This window comes from Tiliqua scincoides, chromosome 6 (assembly GCF_035046505.1).
Source record: "Tiliqua scincoides isolate rTilSci1 chromosome 6, rTilSci1.hap2, whole genome shotgun sequence".
In the NCBI taxonomy this organism is placed as follows: domain Eukaryota; kingdom Metazoa; phylum Chordata; class Lepidosauria; order Squamata; family Scincidae; genus Tiliqua; species Tiliqua scincoides.
Window position 1 is genome coordinate 54,809,452 of NC_089826.1, and position 21,703 is coordinate 54,831,154.

The 21,703-nt window shown below is 44.2% G+C and overlaps 1 protein-coding gene across 2 annotated transcripts in view; it reads right to left on the reverse strand.

Moving 5' to 3' along the window:
* Positions 1-941: 941 nt before the first annotated feature.
* Positions 942-21,703, reverse strand: part of HPGD (15-hydroxyprostaglandin dehydrogenase) — a 32,745-nt gene continuing 11,983 nt past the window's right edge. For both annotated transcript variants that reach the window (XM_066632844.1, XM_066632845.1), the window contains exons 4-7: positions 13,570-13,666; positions 7,999-8,075; positions 7,304-7,467; positions 942-1,346 (exon numbers count right to left, since the gene is read on the reverse strand). In XM_066632844.1, the coding sequence (XP_066488941.1) occupies positions 1,208-1,346; positions 7,304-7,467; positions 7,999-8,075; positions 13,570-13,666 (477 nt within the window). In that variant the 3' untranslated portion in view covers positions 942-1,207. The remainder of the gene's footprint in view (positions 1,347-7,303; positions 7,468-7,998; positions 8,076-13,569; positions 13,667-21,703) is intronic.

A 21,703-nucleotide genomic window follows, 5' to 3' on the forward strand; every position in this document is an offset into this window, starting at 1 on the left:
GAGACCCCTGATCTCCGCCTGCCTACCTGGCCCTGTGGGTGGAACAGGCAGCACTTCAGAGAACGCTACCTTTGAGGTCCTGGCTTTCAGCTTCCTGCCTAAAAGCCTAAATTTGGCCTCCAGGACCTCCCAGCTACACTTGCCCACATCGTTGGTGCCGACATGCACCACAGCCGCTACCTCTCCCCCAGCACTGTCTACCAGCCTGTCTAGACGAGAAGTGATGTCCGCAACCTTCGCACCAGGCAGGCAAGTCACCATGCGGTCCTCACATCCGTCGCAAACCCCCCTCTCTATGTTTCTAATAATCGAATCCCCCACTACAAGAAGCCCCCGACCCCCCTCCCGCCGAGGAGTATCCCGAGTGCGCTCGGATACGGGCCCATCCCCTGGAGAAGGGATCCCCCCTTAGGGAATTGTTTCCCTCCTCTCCAGGATGACGTCCTCCAGTCCCGAGACTTCCCACCCGGGCAGCCGAGGAGCTGCACGCCTGAGGTTGGGACGAAGCCTGATCGTCCCCAGAAGTCTCCCCACGGTCCTCCTCTGGCTGCCTGCGCTTCTCCAGGTCGGCCACCAAGGCTTCAAGGGAGCGGACGCGTTCCCTTGGTAAATCAGCACAGAGAGTGGGAAAGGAGGAGACTGGGTGGAATGGGAGTAGAACAAGGTCTGGAAGGGCGTGGTATCTGTGCTAGTTGTGCTGCCAATATCCTATCCCAGGTCTTGATCTACTGGCACAAGTCCACAGAGATCTAGGAAGGTGCTAGAGGCCTACCCTGCTGGTAAAGGAACTGATGTTCCCTTACCCATAGGAGACTTCCAGGATTTCCCCCACTGCTGGATGCAGCATGCATCAGTGAGAGAGGGAAAAGATAGGAATGCGGCCTTCATTGTTATGTTCCACAAATAAAAATATTAACAAGTGAATTTTATAACAAGTGGAAGATTGTTATAACAATTTTAATAACAATTTTATAAACAATTTTAAGATTTTATAACAAGTTAAATGCTAAACATATAAAAATAAAGTAACAATGTACAGTTTCTAGCATCAAAAATCATGCTGATAATAATTACTAGTCCTTCACATCATATATACTGACAGCCATTTTTAAAACTCAGGTAAACTGTTAACACTGACCAAAATTTTCTTAATGCTTAACAACTCAGGCTGATGTATTCTTCAAAATAAACAATTACATTATAGGATTTATGGCTTTTGTGATTGAGAAAGGAGTGGAGCATATTCATGAAAATGAATCCCTTGTTTTGTTGTGATCTTCATAACTTGTCCATTTAATGTATCATCTTCAAGGATTTTTATCAGTCCCTCAGCAATTATCGGTGGGCTATAAATGAATGTTAAGTGATAAGAATCAGACATAATTTTTTGACAGATGGGTACAATGCATCTCTCAATACCATGGCTATTAAAGGTGGGACAGAAGCACAATAAAACTGTAATCCTGCACCTGACAAAATGCACTTGAGAGACCCCCTAGTAATATTGATGAGACTGAGTAAATTCACTTATATGCTTGTGCATGCCAGACAGTGAACCCACAGTGAGTAGGATCATGCACTATCTGCTCAAATTACTAATCAGTATGTTATGAGGTGATAAGACTTGGTCCACTGTATGCTGAAAGAAAGCCAGTAGAAGGCAACTGGAAATCCAAAGGTTCAGTCCTGCTCAAGAATCTTTCCTCGTGGCTCTAGAGCAGTGGTTCCCAAACTGTGGACTGCACCCCTCAGCAGGTTGCAACCTGATTTTTGGTGGTCCCAGGCTGAGCAGAGCCTCCAATGAAAACACTTGCCCGATAGACTGAGGCAAGGAAGGAAGGCCTGTAGCCAGGGAGACACACCAGGGACAGACTACCTTTGCTCCCAGTGTGGAAGGGATTGTCACTCCCGAATTGGCCTTTTCAGCCACACTAGACGCTGTTCCAGAACCACTTTTCAGAGTGTGATACCATAGTCTTCCGAGACTGAAGGATGCCAATGAATGATGGAAAGATCAGATAACTAATTGCTGCAAGCTATGTGGCTATACAAAACTCAGATGGCTGCTCATTGTCCTGAAAAGAGATCAGCTCCTACAGTTTGCAAGATAGCTGCTAACTGCCCTGCAAGGAACTGAGCTCCTGCAGCTTGTAAGCATGTGTACAGATATTTATTTAAATTTATTTACTTAAAAGATTTATAGCCTGATTTTCCTATGTCAGAGTAAATGCTCAAGGCGGATATAGGACATAAATGATTGGCATTGGCAACCTTCAGTCTCGAAAGACTATGGTATCGTGCTCTGAAAGGTGGTTCTGGCACAGCGTCTAGTGTGGCTGAAAAGGCCAATCCGGGAGTGACAATCCCTTCCACACCAGGAGCAAGTGCAGTCTGTCCCTGGTCTGTCTCCCTGGCTATGGGCCTTCCTTCTTTGCCTCTTTGCCTCAGACTGCTGGCAAAGTGTCTCTTCAAACTGGGAAAGGCCATGCTGCACAGCCTGCCTCCAAACGGACCGCTCAGAGGCCAGGGTTTCCCACTTGTTGAGGTCCATCCCTAAGGCCTTCAGATCCCTCTTGCAGATGTCCTTGAATCGCAGCTGTGGTCTACCTGTAGGGCGCTTTCCTTGCACAAGTTCTCCATAGAGGAGATCCTTTGGGATCCGGCCATCAGCCATTCTCACGACATGACCGAGCCAACGCAGGCGTCTGTTTCAGCAGTGCATACATGCTAGGGATTCCAGCACGTTCCAGGACTGTGTTGTTAGGAACTTTGTCCTGCCAGGTGATGCCGAGAACGCGCCGGAGGCAGCGCATCTTTTTTCTGGTTATTATTACTTGTAAATAAATAAAAATATTTTTTATTTCTAGATCTTTTTTTTTTTACAGTCTCCTAGGTAGGTCCTGACAGTGTTATTTTTAAAAAGTGGGTCCCAGTGCTAAAAGGTTTGGGAACCACTGCTCTAGAGTAATCTAGAGCCCGCTACTTGCTATTATACATATTTGAAGCTCTCTCCCACACATACCAAGGAGTAGGCAAAATGATTTCTGCAACTCTCTTCTTCCACTGTAACAGTGTTTCTCAAACTGTGGGTCAGAGGCCAATTTCAGGAGGGTCCCCATTCATTTCAAAGTGTATTTTATTTCTAATGTATTAGATTTGATGCTGTCATGGTATGTGACTGCATCTGGGGAAATGTTACAGATCTGTACCTTTAACAGGCTTCCATGTATTATTATTATTATTATTAACATATATGTATATGCTTTTAACAATGATAGTCATTGGGGCTTACTCTCAGGAAATTGTGGATAGGATTGCAGCCTTTGGGATGCTTGTGGAATTTTTTAAAAACAGATTAGCAACTGCTTGAGAGGGTTAGGAGGGTGGTTCTTTTTATTATTCATTTTTAATTTACTTAATTGATTTGATTTTTGTCATATGGGGTGTGTTAAACATTTTCCTGCTTGGTGATGTCACTTCTGGCCATGACATCACTTCCTATGGGTCCCAACAGATTATCATTCTAAAAAGCAGGTCCTGGTGTAAAAACGTTTGAGAACCACTGCACTATAAGCAACAGAGGCTTTGTCAGAATGAGCCCCTAGCCCGGAGGTGGTAAAGTAAGGCCTGTATCACTCAGAATTACTGGACAAGTTTGGTCCTATGGCCTAGCAAAACAAGGGGCAGAAAAAAGCTCCCCAAAAGGCCTTCTTGGCCCAGTCATTGGTAGAGTCAGACAAGAAATTCAACAAAAGCTGCCATATTTGGTGAAAATAATATGATTGGCATCAGGTGGATAGTGGTAGATTTGTGGCCATTTCAGTTCTTGGGCTGTCTTCATCCATCTGATGCAGTGTTCAGGGCAGTAAGCTGCAACTGCCAATTTTAGGAGTTGTGAGGTAATCTGTGGGCTTCTGCTAGCTCTAGCCCAGCCTTGAGGTAAAAGGAAGAACTCTTGTCTGTTATTAGAAGCTGCAGCTGGGATTGGCAGATTTCCACCTGTTATTACTTTATGTTGATTCTCCCTGCTAACTAGACAAGAGGCACCTTGTAAAGTGGTGTCATTGAGCAATTGTCCATCTTCACTCCAGCATGGCATCTGTCCAGTGCCTGTTGCTGGTGTTCCTTGGCATCTTTTTTTTTTTTTTAAAGAATGTGAGCCCTTTGGGAAGAGGGAACCATTTATTTAGCTACATAAAGCACTTTGTAAACTATTTTTTGTTGAAAACCGGTATATAAATACTCTTATTCTTAAAAATAGTATTAATAATAATAATTAATACCAGCCCAGCTCCAAGAAACAATGTTGCTAGGAACAGCAGGAATCCTATGACAGTATCTCTGTGATTCCCAGGATCTTGGCTAGGTCCTAAATTGTAGAATATAACCAGCCCACTATAGGCTGTAATAAAATAGTATAATAACAGTAACAGCAATAAGAATTGGGGTTGCTGGGGCCCATATCCGAAGATTAATGTTAGGCACTGCAGATTTGTGCCCCTCACACATCACAGGATACCTCCTATTTCGCTGTATTTCCTGCTTTCTTGACTTCATCTCTTACTTTCAGAAAAAGTGTTTGAAAATAGAAAAATCCAAGAAGGAATGCTCCCATGAGATGCTAAATATTCATGTTTTAAAAGCAGGAGACAAGTTTAGAACAGTGATTGTTCTAAAGCAGTCTCAACTCAAACTTTGAGTTGAGACTCACTGGTGGGTTGCCTCCTAGTTTTTAGGTGGGTCCCACACTAACTGAGCAGAGCCTCCTATGAAAACACAGGTGATATAAGGATCAGATAACTAATTTCCTCAAGCCCTGAGGCTTGTCAAAAATCAGAATTGCCCTGCAAGGAGCTCCTACAGTGCTTGTGTAAATATAGCGAGATAAATATTGGACCATCTTTTTTCTGGTTATTATGATGCGTAAATAAGTACAAATATTACCTATTTCTAGATTTTTTTTAAGTCTTGTAAACCTAGGTGGGTCCTGATAGAGCAGGGTTTCTCAAACTTTGAGAGAGCTTTACTCCCCCAGTAAGTTCTTGTGTGGGAGGTGCTAGGGCAGCAATGCAATCCCCAGGATCGCATCAGGAAGGGAGGCAAGGGGGGGTCTTGTGCCTTACTCTGCATGATGATGGGCTGCAGCAGGCTGCAGGAGGTGCAGGCAGTCCTGTACAGTGCTCCCCGACGCTTGGAACCTGCAAAAGAAGTGGGCACAAAGCACCTCCTGCAAAATGGAAGTGCTTTGCGCCCACTTCTTTTGCGGGTTCCAAGCATCGGGGAGCGCTGTGCAGGGCTACCTGCACCTCCTGCAGCCCAGCATCATGCAAAGTAAGGCACAAGCACCCCCTCTCGCCCCCCCTTCATGACGTGATCCTGGGGATCACATTGCTTCCTCCCTCCCCTTCCCCCGCTCCTTAAAGGGATGGGGGAAGTGTTACACAAACTGGTGGGTCGCGACCCACCAGTTTGAGAACCACTGTGATAGAGTATCATTTTAAAAAGTGGGTCCTGGTGCTCAAAAGTTTGGAAATCATTGTTTTAATCTAAAGGGACATTTTTAGCCAGTGGTTCCCAAACTCGCTGACAGTTTGGGAACTGGGGTAAGTGATTGCAGGAGAGGGCGAAGACAGTGACACAATTGCCACGATCGTGCTGCTGCCGAGGCCAAAAGAGGTTTTTTGAGACTTATCCTGACCGCGCTGTCCCTCTGGATGGTGTAGGGAGCCTGTGAACTCCTTTGCAGGGCTCCTGAAGCCTCCAAAACTTTAAAAATACTGATTGTTACCCACTTCCAGTTTGTGATTGCAAAACCAGAAGTGGGTCAAATAGATGTTTCTAGCATTTTGGAGGCTTGGGGTGCTCTACAGAGGGGTCTGTGGGCTCCCTGCACCATCTGGAGGGCCAATGCTGGCAGGGGTAAATCTAGAAAAACATCTTTTGGCTCTGACAACAGTGCGATCATGGTGATCATGCTGCTTCCTTCCCTATCACCCCACTCCTTAAGGGGGCAGAGGCAGGGCTTCCCTGGCTGAGGCGTCGCGACACCTCAGTTTGGGAACCTCTGCCTTAAGTCAACATGCCACTTTCTCTGGAAAGAAAACTGTGCCTGAAACTGGTAGTTTGTTGTATGATTGGGAAGAGGTAAGCCATAGACCAGGGGTCTCCAAACTTTTTGGCCAGACCCATCTGGTGTGATGTTGAGGGCCAGAAAAAAATTTAAATATAAAATTTAAATAAATAAATTAGAGATGGAACTTAAATGAGTGAATAAATGAATGAATAGGCTCATTCATTCAACATCTCTGGTCCTCAGAACACCCTCCAGACACAATCAGAGAACAGTTCTGGACATGTTCAGTTGAGTGGCCTAGAGGCTTTCAGGGGACAAGAGGCTGGCCGCGGGCCGGATAGAGGCTTGCCACAGGCCGCATCTGGCCCCTGGGCTGGGGTTTGGAGACCCCTGCCATAGACCATACCTCCACTGAATGTATGATTCTGGGAGTCTGAGAAGCACTGGTAAGTCTTGACAGGGGCAAGGACTGGGATGGGGAGGGGATGTGCCAACAGTGCCACAGGCACCTAAGCACATTTCAACATACCTGGTGGGATTGTGCAGTATTCTGGAGAGTCCTGGAGGTTTGCAGCCTTATCTGCAAGCCTCCCCTCTGCTGCAGTGGGCTCTGATTTGCAGTCGGAGCCCACTTCCAGTTTCAGAAACTCCGCACTCTGGAGGTCTGGTCACAAACTGGAAGTGGGCTCCGGCTGAAAATCGGAGCCCACTGCAGTAGAGGGGAGGCTTGCGGAGGGAGCTGCAAGCCTCCAGGACCCTCCAGAATACTGCACAGTCTCCCCAGGTATGTTGAAATGTGCCTGGGTGCCCACGGCACCTTAATCACTGCAGTGCTGTGGGGACACCCATTTATTTTCACCCCTTAAGGTGAAAGTGACCCATTTTGGTTCCAATGGTGGGTTGCGACCCATCACTTTGAGAACCACTGTAATAAATCATAGGACTCACAATAATTGCCACTGACAGATGTTCTAGTCAGTTCCCCGAGTTCAGAAAGGATAACATAAACTCATTATTCTCTGCCTTAATACCTTGAACACCTCATTAGTTCTGATTGCATAACGGAATTGCAGGTACTGGCTTTTGCCTCTGTGTTTTTTTTTCCATTGCAATTTCTACTTATATATCTCAATGATTTGAGACAAAGGCAAATAAGAATATAGCTGCTTCTAGTATAACTACACAATTTCAATTTGGCGACAGACAGGTCATACAGTCTTCTTTACTCACTCTAATATACCGTAGAGTTTCATCAAATCTTTTATCTCCTCTTTGTATACTGAATATTGACCCATATTTTCTTCATTATCAATTGACTGAAGAATTGGTGTGTTTACAAAAGCAGGACAGATTGCGTTTATTCGTACACCATACTTTCCTGCTGTAGAAGTCATCTACAAATAAAGTTAGACATGTTACATGTTCTCTTTGGTATTTAGAAACTTGGTTCAACCAATAAAACCATATATATATATATATATCATGTATATCATGTAGATATATATCATGCTATAGGCATCTGGTGTTTAGTAGTTTGTGGATGAATCAGACCTGCGTGTTATCAGCATTGATAGTTGTCCATTTAATGACCTCCTTGTGAGGCTTTTAAGACAAAAAGTTGGCTTCCAGATGAAAGGAAACTGGACAGAAATGCACATGGTGGATCATGCACATGTCTCCTGCAGTTTCCCTTTCCATCAGTTCTGCTGCTTTTCTTACATTTTAATCAAATAATCGAGAGGACATTCAAGAATCCAGATAAGAAGCAAAAGTGATTTTATTTGTGAAGCACAGTTGCTTTGAATAGCCATATTCAGATAACTAGGATTCAGATAATACAATTAACATATGTTGAAATGAGGGAAAATGGAAAGAGGGTTTGTCATTAGGAAGATTAGGAGAATTCTTCAACTGCTCATACTTACAGCTATTGAACGTGTGAATCCAACTACTCCATGTTTTGAGGCAGAGTACACTGGTTGCTGTGAAACAGGAATCAGTCCTTTAACAATGGAAAAAAAACCAACAAAAATATTGATTAAAAATCAGTATTAGTATTAGTATTAGATTGCTAAAACCCATGGAAATAAACATGTACACCTGTATATGCTATTTCTTTCCATATATCTTTTAGTTTGAAGCCTGACTGAAAGGGAGAAAATGGATTGTTATTTAAAAGTACTGCAAAAGTATAGCTTGTGCTTGTGATGAATAATCCAGATGAATTATTCCCATGAATAAGGGGGAAACCAGGGAAAGTTCTGATCTAGCATGGATGCTCTGAATGGCATTAAGAATCCTCAGTGAACTGCAAAGTAAAAAAAAGATACAAAAGGAACATACTAACAGTAGCTTCAGTAGCACAAAATTATAGATAAGGAGTAGAAGAAAAAAGTTAACTTTAAAGAAAATGAATGCTGAAAAGATTATGGGGAAGGTAAAAAATAATTCCTTTTTTTCAATGAAAAAAATGTTACTTAAACAAAGCAACATTTTTTTCTTGCTAACAAGAAGTTTGTTATATTATTATTATCTTATTATTTTATAGCCCAATCCTAATCTGCCTGGAGCAGGCAGGCTGGCTGGCTGGCCTGTGCTGCATCCAAATCAGGGTTGGGGCCGACTACGGTGCAATCTGGGACAAGTGCCCTTACCATGTGTGATGTGGCAGCAGCCCCAATGGGGCTACTCAGATCTGCGTCACCCAAAGACGTGGCACAGATCTGAGCAGCCTGGACCTAGGCCAGGTCACTTGGGAGGGGGTTAGGATCTGGCATAAGTGCAGGATCCTAGCACCACCCTTGCCCAGGCCCGGTCACCCCATGGACCTGCCTGCCACCTCCCCTTCCCCCCCCCAAACACCCCAGAATGCTCTACCCAGCCCCTGTGCCGGAGGCCTGCTGCTGGTGTGCACTTACCTTGCGTCAGCAGTGAGGAGGCCAAATTCAGCCTCTGGAGGCCAGTGCACATCCAATCACCAGCCTCCCATTTTTGCAACACTCCTAGACTGGCACAGAGTACATGCAGTGGCCTAACGCAAGGTTAGGATAGCCCCCTTAGACTGCAATCCAATGCATACTTTCCTGGAAGTAAGAACTATTGAATTAAATGTGGTTGACTTTTGAGTAAACATGCATAGGATTGTGCTGTAAGTTGTGTTCTTGTTGGAACAGAGCACTATCTCTCTTTAGAACCTCCTCACAATGTGCATTAACAAACTGTAAGGCCATTAGGTACAGGAAAAATGGAGGAACAAAAAGTGAGATCAGAGGTAAAATGAAAAGCTTATCTTCTGCCAAGCTATATTATAGAAAACCCCTCCTTTCTAATGTAAATATACTTTCCATACTATTTGCAGAATACTTAATGTGTATTTCTAAGCATCAATTAATGTATTTTAGACAGTGATTCAAGGTAAGTGGGTAGCTCATGCAGCTCCTACATAGTTTATGCTCTAGCTTTTTATAAACGAAGCACTTAATGTATTAATCCATCTTTGTCCGGCCCACAGGCGTACACGTTGATCCCTGTTGTGTATATGCAACTTTAGGCAGAAATGGCTTTTAAATTAATAGATAAACGAAAACTGAGAATTTAGACTAGAACTACAATTCTGCAGATATTTACACATTAATGGTGCAATCGTATTCTTACTTTCTGCCAGCATAGTGGCAATGCACTGTTGCTAGGTGTCGCAAACATGACATAAAGCACGTTTGTGGTGTCCAGTGACTAAGCTGCACTGGGAGGAAGGCCTGCGCCATCCCACCAGCATAGGATCTTAGGCAGCAGCGCTGGAGCAGGTAGGAGCTGCTCCATGTGGAGGAGAGGCATGGAGAGGGCAGGAAGGAGTTGTTTCTGGGCAAGGGCAGAGCGGAGGGTGTGCAGATCAGGGTCGGGAGGAGGCAAAATCAGCAATCCCAGCTTATGCTACATCCTATTCCTCCTCCAGAGCCTTTTCTCCCTGATATGGGGCTCCTCGGACTTGCGCCAGTAATATAGCTGGCACAGATTCGAGTAGCTCCCATTGGGCAGGCTGGGGCTTTACTGGGATAAGGGGATAAATGTCAGTCCCACTATGCTAGCACTGGTTAGGAGTGGGCTACCTGTTTCATTGTAGTCCTTTTTTAAGATTGTGGGAGTTAAGAATGTAAAAATAGTTTTCAGTTTACTTTTATTGTTTATTGTTCTCATTCTTATAAGTGCTTGGCTGAAGCAAGTCCTATTCACTTCTCTGTGACATGCTATTAGTGATTTGAGCATCAGGGTTTTTTTACTGGTATAACTTCCCATGTTTACTTGAACTGGAAATAATAATTTCTAATAGACTCACAGTCTTAGGCTATGAATAACACGCATTACAAGAGACAGGAAGTTCAAAGATAAGGCAGATTCCAAGCCTCTCATTATTAGCACACTTTTGTACTGCATGTCTAACAGCCCAATCCTAATTTGCACTGGAACAGGCCGGCCAGCTGGCCTGCACTGTATCCAACACATAGTCAGGGCTGGAAGTGGTTCAGCCTGGGGCAAGGAGAATTAATTTCCCTTACCCTGGGCAACGTGGCAGCAGCCCCAATGGGGCTACTCAGATCTGCGCCCCCTAAACTGGAGGCACAGTTCCAAGCAGCCCAGCACCGTGCAGCCTGGAGTGGGATTAGGATCCTGGCTCCACCCCCCCCCAACTCCAGGCTGCTCACAGGCCCACTTGCTGGTAGCCCTCCCCTTGCCCTGAAATGTCCCTGTTCTGCCCTTCCCCGCCAGGCCTGACTTGACTGGCGCTGCTCTCCTGGCACAACAGCACTGGAGTTGGCCTCTGGTGGCCTCCTAACTCCTGAGATGGTGCAGGCAACACCTCCAGACCAGCACAAGGGACTTGTGCTGGCCCAAGGGCAAGTCAGGATTGCGCCCTACGACTATTTGTATGTCAGGATCTTTGACTCCCCAAAAGGAAGCTTATAATGAGGCAACTTGTACATCTAAAAAAACTTTTTATATCTCTATGTTTCATTCATGTTAGCAGATCTTTGGTAACATACTGTGAAGAGCGAGAATGATTAGACTGCTGTACAAAGGTGCACTGTAACTTTGTCAGGAAATGACGCACCTTCATGCACCAAAGCACAGTCTGTGCTGAAAGTAAACAGATAAGAGACTTTAATGTCTCTCTTAAACAACTTGGATGTGAAATTTTCTACAAAGATTCCTGGATACTCCCACTCTGAAATGGCAATATCTAGATAGGAATATGAAATTTTACTGATAATTATCTTTACTATATTTCTAAAAAAGTCAATTCCCTCTGAATTCAGCATCAATTATTTCCACTTCAATTAGACAGTAATGTGAGGTTTCTGAGAAGTGAGCTGTCCTGAAGTCATATTGTATTATTATAGCTAAACTGTCTTCTGTATGTAATTTTCCTCCCCATGTCAGAATCAGTCCCCTCATCCTACAATGGGAATCGACTTTGTAACCTTGAAGGTTGTGAGATATGTGGTAGTCCTGCTGCGGGCAATGTGGAAGATTCCTAAAGTGAATAATAAAGCCAATTTCTGTTTGACATTCCTGTTGTAAGGAATAACAAATTAAACCTGAAAGATTAAGAACCCAGGGTGCAATCCAAACTGTGCCCTGGGCTGGTACAAGTCCCTTGTGTAAGCTGCGCTAGCGCACAGAGGTGTGCTGGCCCACTGAGGCCAAATCCGACCTCTGCGGCAGCAGTGAGAGGTGTGTTGGCTGAGCTGGGCCAACACAGGGGTCTGGGGGGACATGGGGAGGGCAGGAGGGAGACGTTCCAAGATGGGGGGATGGGGGGTGGTTGGCGTTCCCGGGGGTGAGCACGGAGCGGGAAGCAGGGCCGGGACCCAGCAGGATCATGACCCCTGTTTCCGGATGGCATGGAGCAGGCTGTGGCTGCTCCGTTCTGCTCAGATCTGTGCCACCTCCTGAGATGGCACAGATCTGAGTAGACACATTGGGGCCATTGTGGCTCTGCCCAAGGTAAGTTTCCCCTTGCCCCTGGCTGAGCTACAGTTGGTCTGAAACTTGCGCTGGATACAGCGCAGGCCCACTGGCCTGCCTGTTCCAGTGTAAGTTAGAACTGCACTGTCCATCAGAGACAGCACCTACAGCAGTGATGCTCCAATCCATTCTAGAACCTTCAGTAAAGGTTTCAAGATTCCAAACATAATAGATCCAGTCACTCTCCCTCAGCTAGATGTTTTAAGTTAAGGACGGGCAAGAGTTAAATACGCAGATAGTAGACTACTTATTCAAGTGCTCTGTTAACATTCTGAAGCAGTAATAACTGGAACTCACGAAGTAAAAGTGGCTAAAGGGTCTGAGGGAATAGCCTATAATTATACTGTGCCTGGAATTCAACATGGTATCCAATATGGATGCAAGCAATTCTTTTATCCTGAAAGTATTCTGCAGATTGTCTACACAGAAGGCCTCTGACTACATAGGAACACTTTGCCTAATAGCACTGCTTAGAAGCAATGATGATGGACAAATAATCTTCCATCATTGCCATCACAGCATAGAACATAAAGAGCCCAATCCTATCCAACTTTCCAGCCCTGGTGCAACCACCATACAGCCCCAAGGTAAGGCAACAAATGTTCCCATACCTTAAGGAAGCCTCTGTGATTGCCTCCCTATCAAAGGATGCAGTGCATGCCCCATTGGCACAGCATTGGAAAACTGGATAGGATTGGGCCCAAAGCGGGCTACAGCGTATGTACAGTTGGACTTATTCCAAGTCTTCCTCGTGTGCCAACCACTGTTCCAGTTGTTCCATTATCACCAGCCATCAGGCAAAATCTGTTCTTTTTTCTAAGGTCTTTGCTGAATCGTATGAAGTGCTGTGATGTTTACAATTTTTATCACACTGATGTGATTTATTTTTGTATTTTATTTTAAGGAATTTTATGGAAAACAGTTTAGAAATTTTATGAAGAGATGGGATATAAACTTCTAAGGGCCTGATCCTGAAGTCCCAGCGCTGGTGCTGTGTGTTGCCGTAAGGCATGCTCGAAAGACTCAGTGCCCAGTCAGCACTGGTGCCAGCTCAGCACCAGTTCGTGCTGAGCCAGCACTAGCTGGAGGCCTGCTGCACACTGCTGGGAGCGAGCTCCAGGCAGCAGACAGGTGAGTCAAGGCGGGGGGGGGGAGCATTCCAGGGCAGCGGGAGCGAGCAGGGTGAGAGGAGGTGGGGCCAGTGGAGCTCTGCTCCACCAGATCCAGAAGTCCACATGGGGCCTCCTGGCCTGACACTGAGCCTCTCAACTCTGTGTCTCTCAACTCTCAACAGCTTGCACAGACTTGAGTAGCCCCATTGTGGGGCCTGCTCCCTTACCCAAGGAGCTGCCAGTGGCTGCCCGGCATTCTCAGGATGCAGTGATTTCCATTTTGGTGCCACTGCTCCTTGGAGCACCCAATGGCTCAGAATTGGGCTGTATATAACTTAATAAAATATACAACATTCTTACCTGCAAGTGATGATATATTAACTATAACTCCTCCACTGCCCCCATTTTCTGTTTTCATGTAATCTAGGCCAATGTATGTTCCTCTAATCACTGAAATCTGATACAGAAAATACAAAAGGAAGTATCACAGTAAACATTGACAAATGTGCCTCTACTTCCCTTTCCACTTTAAGGAAAAGTTGCTGTCATCTTTTATCAACCAGGATGCAGTCAGCACAGCACTCAACATAAACATTTGCACAAGTCTGTAGTATTTTATTATTGTTCAAGAAATTTAAGTAAGTGCTTAGCTATTTAAGCACTGAATCATTACCTTGATTTTTAATAGAATTACATATTTGTTGTCACTCTCATCAAACTGATGAGAAGGTTAAATCCTTCAATCTGTGCTAATGCAGCCTGATTGAATGAACAAATGTGCGAATAAATGAACATTTTGCCAATCTCAATATGCAGCTAATTTGTCCCTTTATAAGTTTGGATGCAAAGGTCTCAAAGTTATTTCAGTCATGCAGGAGGAGGGGCCCAAAATCTCTGCCAACTCCCACCTGTATCTGCCACACTATTCATAACTTCACAATAAGCTTTTTATGTAGTGCTGGGGCTGCAACCAGGAAAAGGGGGCAGGAAAGCCATTTTCTTGAATGGAATACTGCTCATGATTCTTAAGATTCAAGTCATTGTTTGTACAAGGAGTTTACAGAACAGAAATAATAAATGTTAAAAAGGGAACAATTAAATATTTTGGTCTACCAGTTAATTGAGTGAAGCATGCCTGAACAGATTGTATACAACCAAAATTTGCCTCCCTTGTGAAACAAATTCCCTTAGGCATTTCCATGTTGTTTTTTCCTTTACTGACAGTAGATTTGGTTTATATATCTCTTAAAAGACAAGCAGAGATTCTGTAAAGTACAAGAATTACTACAATTATTACATAAGTAGCTGGTAAAGTCACTAACCTGATCCTCAGAATACTTGAAAATGGGATACAAAAAACACAATCATTACCACAAAGTGCAATTCAAGTTAGGTTGAAACCCTATATAAACTTCCCTAGGAGTAAACTCCATTGAGTCAAGTGTGACCTACTTCTGAGTAGATATGCACAGGATTGCTTTGTAAGTGGTGCTCTACAGTGAGTTTCAGAGTACAGGTTGAGACTAATTGTTCCGTTCAAAACAGCCTTGAAAAACAGCCTTGCTGACCTTTTGACTCTAAGATAAGTCATTAAGAAGACAATCCATCAATCAGTCATCCTCCTCCCTTCACTCAGCCCCTCCCTTCACCAATGCAAAGGTATTACCTTTCTTTCACTGCTCAGGGGGTAGGGAAGGAGAGAGAAGGATTGATGGATTGTCAGTCAGCCAGCTGCCCCCCCCCCCATTAACAAGGTTATTGTTAAAGGACTGTTCAGTTTTTTAAACTGATTTTAAAGGGATGCATTTTTCCCCTTCTCCAGGGCAGTGGCATAGCTAATGATCATGTAGCCCAGTGCCAAGATCAAAATGTTGCCCCGGAAGTCATGTCACAACCGGAAGTGACATCACACCCAGGCTTTTTTAAAGGTGAAAATTGGGAGGAACCCACCTCCTCCCCCCAGCAGCTCACCACCCACTTGCTCTGCTGCCTCCCCCAGTCAGTGGCATAACTAAGGCATATATTTGCTACCTGAGATCAAAGATTTTGTAGCCCCCCCAAATGACAAAAATCAAATTTAATTAATTAATTAATTAATTAATTAAATAGTTCCATGCTGTTTCATAACAACATCTCATTGGCACTCAGACCCATCAGTCTCATAGGTCAGTTTGGAGTTAAGCAGATCCACTTTTTGTTCCACAAGGCAGCTGTGTTTTCATTTCTTGTTGTTGGCCATAAGTTTTGATAGAATACAGATATCAAAAAAACAAGATGTTCTTGTTTCATTTCTTGTTAATTGGCCATAACTTTTGATAGAATACAGATATTCTAGTGCAGTTTGTTGCACTGCACTCAGCATTAAATTACCTTTCCAATGATATATAACATGATGGTATTATTCATACATACCAAGATTTTCACAATTTTGGTCACTAGTGTCAAGTTCAGCATTGCCCCCCTAAAGCTTGATGCCCGGTGCAACTGCTACCCCCTGCACTTCCTTAGCTATGCCACTGCTCCAAGGATCAGCACATTCCTTCTCATTTGCAGTGGCCATTGGTGTTGAGTCAAATCTGTGTATAAAAAATCCGTGTATAAATAGGCTGGACCTGTATATCGTTGGTCTTAAGAATTGGAGCTTTGCTCTGAAAATTTTGGACAAAAATTCAGGACTCATTTTATTTCCCTTCCTAATAAATTTCAGAAGATATTTGGTCCCTCTTTTGCTTATTCTTTCCTTTCTATTTAATACCTAAGCATTAAATAAATTTTATACATTTTTATTTGGAGGACCTGCCTATTTAACTGGAGCTTAATTCCAATGAGTGCTTAATTGGAACAGTCCTGCATTACAGATATTCAGAGCGTGAATTTTCAAAAACATTGAAACATTTTTCATTTCAATGTTTTCATTTTCAAAAACAAAGTCTTAATATATGGTCAAAGCTCCAGACAATCTAAATTAAAGGAATGAAAGGATAGGAACACAATCTGACATTATTGCATGAAGCATCTGACAGCATAGTTATGGTTCTGATCCAAGAGAACTGGAGCATGCTCAATCGCAATCAGTGCTAATATAACACTTAAAACCTCACATGTTTTATTTAAATCCTTAAAACCTCACATGATCCTTCGAAATGGGATACTGGACTATATGGATCTAACAAGCATAGTTCCTCTTGTGCTCTTCTATTCTAAATAATTCTTCTATTGTAAATAATGTTTTAAAGTGAATGTAGATACACATGTGCAAATCTCCTTTAACACAGTAGGATTATCTTCTGATTTCCTGAATGATAACACATGCTTCATATCAGTCTGCAAATGAGGACTGATGGAGCACACTGTACATTGAAATGTGCTTTAGTGTAAAAATGTTACCCAGATAGTATGTTATAAAGCCCCTGGTTCTATTTTGCCTCATCTGTTTTTTAATATCTACATGAAGCAGGTATTAAATATCTTTTAATATCTACATGAGAACATCCAGGGGTTTGGTATAACCCAGTTATACATCTCACTGCCATCCTCAGCTGGAAATGCTGTGGATGCTCTGAACCAGTGCCTTGAGTTGATGAAGGGCTGGCTATGGGCAAACAAGGTAAAATTAAATCCGGATAAGCATCCTTCCTGGTGAGGAGATCTACTGATCCTGGTGAGGAGAGCTACTGATTCTGATGTGGTGTGTTTGGCCGTGCTGGATGGGATTGCACTCCTCTTAAAGAACCAGGTTTGTCGCTTGGGAGTACTCCTGGACCTGGATATCTAAGTATCAACCATGGCGCAGAGTCCTAGCTGCACCCATTTCTAACTAAGTAGTGGCTCTGGCTGCCCATGCTTTAGTCACTTTTCATTTGAATTATTGCAACATGCTCTACATGGAGCTACCCTTGAAGACCACTTGAATCTATAGCTGGTAGAACACGCAGCTGTGAGATGTTAATAGAGGAACAGTATTAAACTCATGTCCCTGATGTTCCAAGCTGTACTTGTTGCCACTTTACTTCAGGGCGCAATTCAAGGTGACATTATGAATCATTAAACAACTTGGGACCAGGTTACAGGAAGGACCACCATCTCCAATATGAACCTACCCATATTAGATCAGCAACCTGTTCCGAAAGATCCAGATATTGGATCAGTAACTTCTTCTGAATAAGGTAGCACTCCGCCTGCAACAGGTACTTCTAGATTTATCACTGCTCTTGGATGCCCAGGTGGCGATGGGGGCTAGGGAGCTTTTGATCAGCTTCGGTAACTGCACCAGCGGTGACTTTATCTGAATCATTCATACCTGTTGGACCATTTCTCCTCCATCAGCACTGGCTGCCAATTTTTTTCCAAGCACATTTCAAAGTGCTGGTTTTGATCTTTAAGTCTTTGAAACCTTGAGTTATTTCAAGAACTGCCTTCTTCCCAGAGGTCATTTGACACTCGGGGCCCATAAATTTTTGTCAACCTACATGACATGATTATTTAATTATTATTAATTATATTATTAATTAATTATTAATAAATTTATTCACATTTTTATACCACTGTTCCTCTAAGCAGCTCAGGGTGGTGTACATGGTTCCTCCCCTTATTTTGTCCTCACAACAACCCTGTGAGGTAGGTGAGAGAGAGATAGTCACAGTCATGACATGAAATGAATAATGCCAGAAAATAAATGCAGTGAATATTTCCCCACAAGCAATGGATGAAATTCTGCATCAAATAGTATATAACATGATGGTATTATTCCTAAAAGTCACAATTTCCAGAATTTTGGTCACTAGGGTGTCACCCCCCCCCCCCCGAAGTCTCATTGGCTTGTTTTGAGTTAAGGCAGTGGTGTGCCTCACCAAAGGGTACTGAAAAAACTCCACAGTCATAATTAGAGGGCACATAATTAGAGGGCAGGTCCACACATAATTAGAGGGCAGGTCCTCTCCTGGATTGAGACCTGGTGGAAGACCAGGAAACAGAGAGTGGGTGTCAATGGGCAATTTTCACAATGGAGAGAAGTGAAAAGTGGTGTGCCCCAAGGATCTGTCCTGGGACTGGTGCTCTTCAACCTCTTCATAAATGACCTGGAGACAGGGGTGAGCAGTGAGGTGGCTAAGTTTGCAGACAACACCAAACTTTTCTGAGTGGTGAGGACCAGAAGTGATTGTGAGAAGCTCCAGAAGGATCTCTCCAGACTAGTAGAATGGGCAGCAAAATGGCAGATGCGTTTCAATGTAAGTAAGTGCAAAGTCATGCACACTGGGGCAAAAAATCAAAACTTCACATATAGGCTGATGGGTTCTGAGCTGTCTGTGACAGATCAGGAGAGAGATCTTGGGGTGGTAGTGGACAAGTCGATGAAAGTGTCGACCCAATGTGCAGCGGCAGTAAAGAGGGCCAATTCTATGCTTGAGATCATTAGAAAAGGTATTGAGAACAAAATAGCTAATATTATAATGCCGTTGTATAAATTGATGGTAAGGCCACACCTGGAGTATTGTGACCAGTTCTGGTTGCATCTCAAAAAGGATATAGTGAAAATGAGAAAGGTGCAAAAGAGAGCAACTAAGATGATTACTGGGCTGGGGCACCTTCCTTATGAGGAAAGACTATGGTGTTTGGGCCTCTTCAGCCTAGAAAAGAGACACCGGAGGGGGGACATGATCGAGACATACAAAATTATGCAGGGGAAGGATAAAGTGGATAGAGAGATGCTCTTTACACTCTCACATAACACCAGAACCAGGGGACATCCACTAAAATTGAGTGTTGGGAGGGTTAGGACAGACAAAAGAAAATATTTCTTTAGTCAGCGTGTGATCGGTCTGTGGAACTCCTTGCCATAGGATGTGGTGATGGCATCTGGCCTGGATGCCTTTAAAAGGGGATTGGACAAGTTTCTGGAGGAAAAATCCATTATGGGTTACAAGCCATGATGTGTATGTGCAACCTCCTGATTTTAGAAATGGGCTATGTCAGAATGCCAGATGCAAGGGAGGGCACCAGGATGAGGTCTCTTGTTATCCAGTGTGCTCCCTGGGGCATTTGGTGGGCCGCTGTGAGATACAGGAAGCTGGACTAGATGGGCCTATGGCCTGATCCAGTGGGGCTGTTCTTATGTTCACTGAACTCAATGATGAGACAAAACATTTTGCTGCCTCCACCTCCTCCCATTCACTCTGCTGTATAGAAACCTCATTTCATTAAAACAAGGAATCATTTTTGTGATTCAAACTCTGAAGAAAGATTACAGTTGGTCTGCCTCTTACATGCGCTTTACTTGTATGAATTCAAGTATATTCACTCAACCAAAGGAAAAAACAAGTTAATGCAGGCAATCCTGCCCGCAATTCCACTTAGGGTGCAATCCAAAGCAGCTGCTAAGCACATCTGTGATGAATCAGGAGTCAGCTAGGCCAGCGCTGAGGACCACACTAGCTTAGGAGGGCCAGATCCAGCCCCTGCACTGGCCAACCAGGGCACGTTTTTGCCAGATGCACAGAGGGTGAGAGAGGGTGGTGGGAAGGCATTCCAGGGGTAGAAAGGGGCATTTTGGGGCAGATGGAGGACAGAATGGGAGGTGAATTGGGTCTGGGTCAGTGGGGCGGCAGCAGCGCATGCCAGATACTAACCCCAACTCCTGGGCCTTGCAGCCTTCCATAGGATGCTAGGATTTCCGCCAGCTAAATAGCTGGGACAGGTTTGAGCAGCCTCACAGGGCAGGCTGGGGCTTGACACAGGAAAAATATCCCCTTGCCTCCAGTTTGCACCTAACCTGCACTGCATACAGCGCAGGCCACTGTGGTCTGACTGTTCCAGCTGAGGTTAGGATTGGGGTATTACTCAGTATATGTCCCAGAGCAAGCCTGATATTGGAAAATGAAGTTGCGTTCTCTCAGTTGTCGGTTCCCACATGTCTCTCACACCGTGCTTTTAATTCTTAAAGAGCAGTTTGTAATTTTCGGATTTGGGGTAGTTTTGACCATATGTGAATTTGGGTTTAGATGCTGGGCTCAGAATGTAACCCTTGCATAAGATGCAGGCCATATTTGCCACATAGCCTGGCCTCAGTCAATAATAGGTATACTTAACAACTGTACAGGTCGAGCCTACTTATTAGCAGATTTTGCATCTGCAGATTTGACTCAACACGGATGGCCACCCATGTGGAGCTGCTTAAAAAAAAGGTCTTTTTTCTGTTTCTCAACAAGAAATAAGCATGTGTGTGGGCTTTCGTTACCTCACGCGGTAAGCTGGCGGGCAGTCTCCGGGCGCCTGGGGAAGCTGTTTCCAGATTGTGTTGCCCCCCCTCCATTCACCCTCCATTGTGGAAGCTACCCAACGGAAAGAGCTTGCCACACCTTGTGGTTCCTGCTGGTTGGTCTCTCTCTCACACTCACACGAGGCTGCACTTTCCTAAAGCCCCGCGGTCCCCTTCCCCCCCACTCCTGCTGCTCCTGCCGCCACCACTCTGCACCCCTCAGGGGTCTGCCCTCTCCTCCTAAGCATTCTCAGCTGGAAGGAAAGTTGAAAGAGACATGCCCGGGGTGCTTCTGCAAGCAACTTATCTGAGATCTCCAGTCTCCTCAGCTGCCTGCCTGCCTGCTTTGAGGCTCGCTCACATTCCTTAAGAACACTGAAGCAAGGGGGAAAAGTTTTGGCTTCTGCCTCATCGTGTGTTGGGGGTCAAGGGAAGTTTTGCAGGTGGCTGGCTGGCCCTTCATCTTGTGGATGAAGAGGAACCACAGCCAGGTGAAGCCTCCAGAATCTGAATCTGATACAGAACTCTGTCTTTGCTAATGATTTTCCATTCAATTCAATGGGGAAAGTAATTTTACTTTCTAAAAAAGACACACAAAAATCTATTCCTCTGAAGTGAACGGGTTCTACAAGTACATGAGAAAACGGGCTGTAGATGAGAACACATAAATTACTCTCATTATGATAATTAGGAGATGGTTACTGACTTGAAGAAGCCTTCTCTTTACTGAAGGTGGAGCTCTTTGCTGGTTCAAAAGAAGGTCACTGAAAGTTACTTTATGCTTGTTAATCTGTTATTGAAAGTAATGTTTAACTGGGAAATATTAGTCGCATCATAACCTAAGTTTAACTTATGTTGGCAGAATGTAAGTATTTGCATATTGCAAGTGCACTTACACTTTTTGACAACTAAGTGAAAACTGGGCTTCTTCTTTAGGCCACAACCTTAGATACGCTTACTAGGAAGAATGACCCATTGAACAAAGTGACTACAGATGGGACCTTGATATCTTGTGGATACAGAAATACTGGAGTTAAAAGGGCTTTAACAAGAAAACGTGTGCCAAAATCGTGTTTCCTACCTCCACATGGCCAAACCACACAGTTTCCCAGCTTCTAGCTATTTATAGCTCTAAAAAAAACCACTCTCCTCTCCTTTGTTCTCCCCAGAATGCATTCTGGGGAGATACCTGGAGGAGAGAGGAACCTCTGCACACCCAGGAGAAACTACAGCAAGACT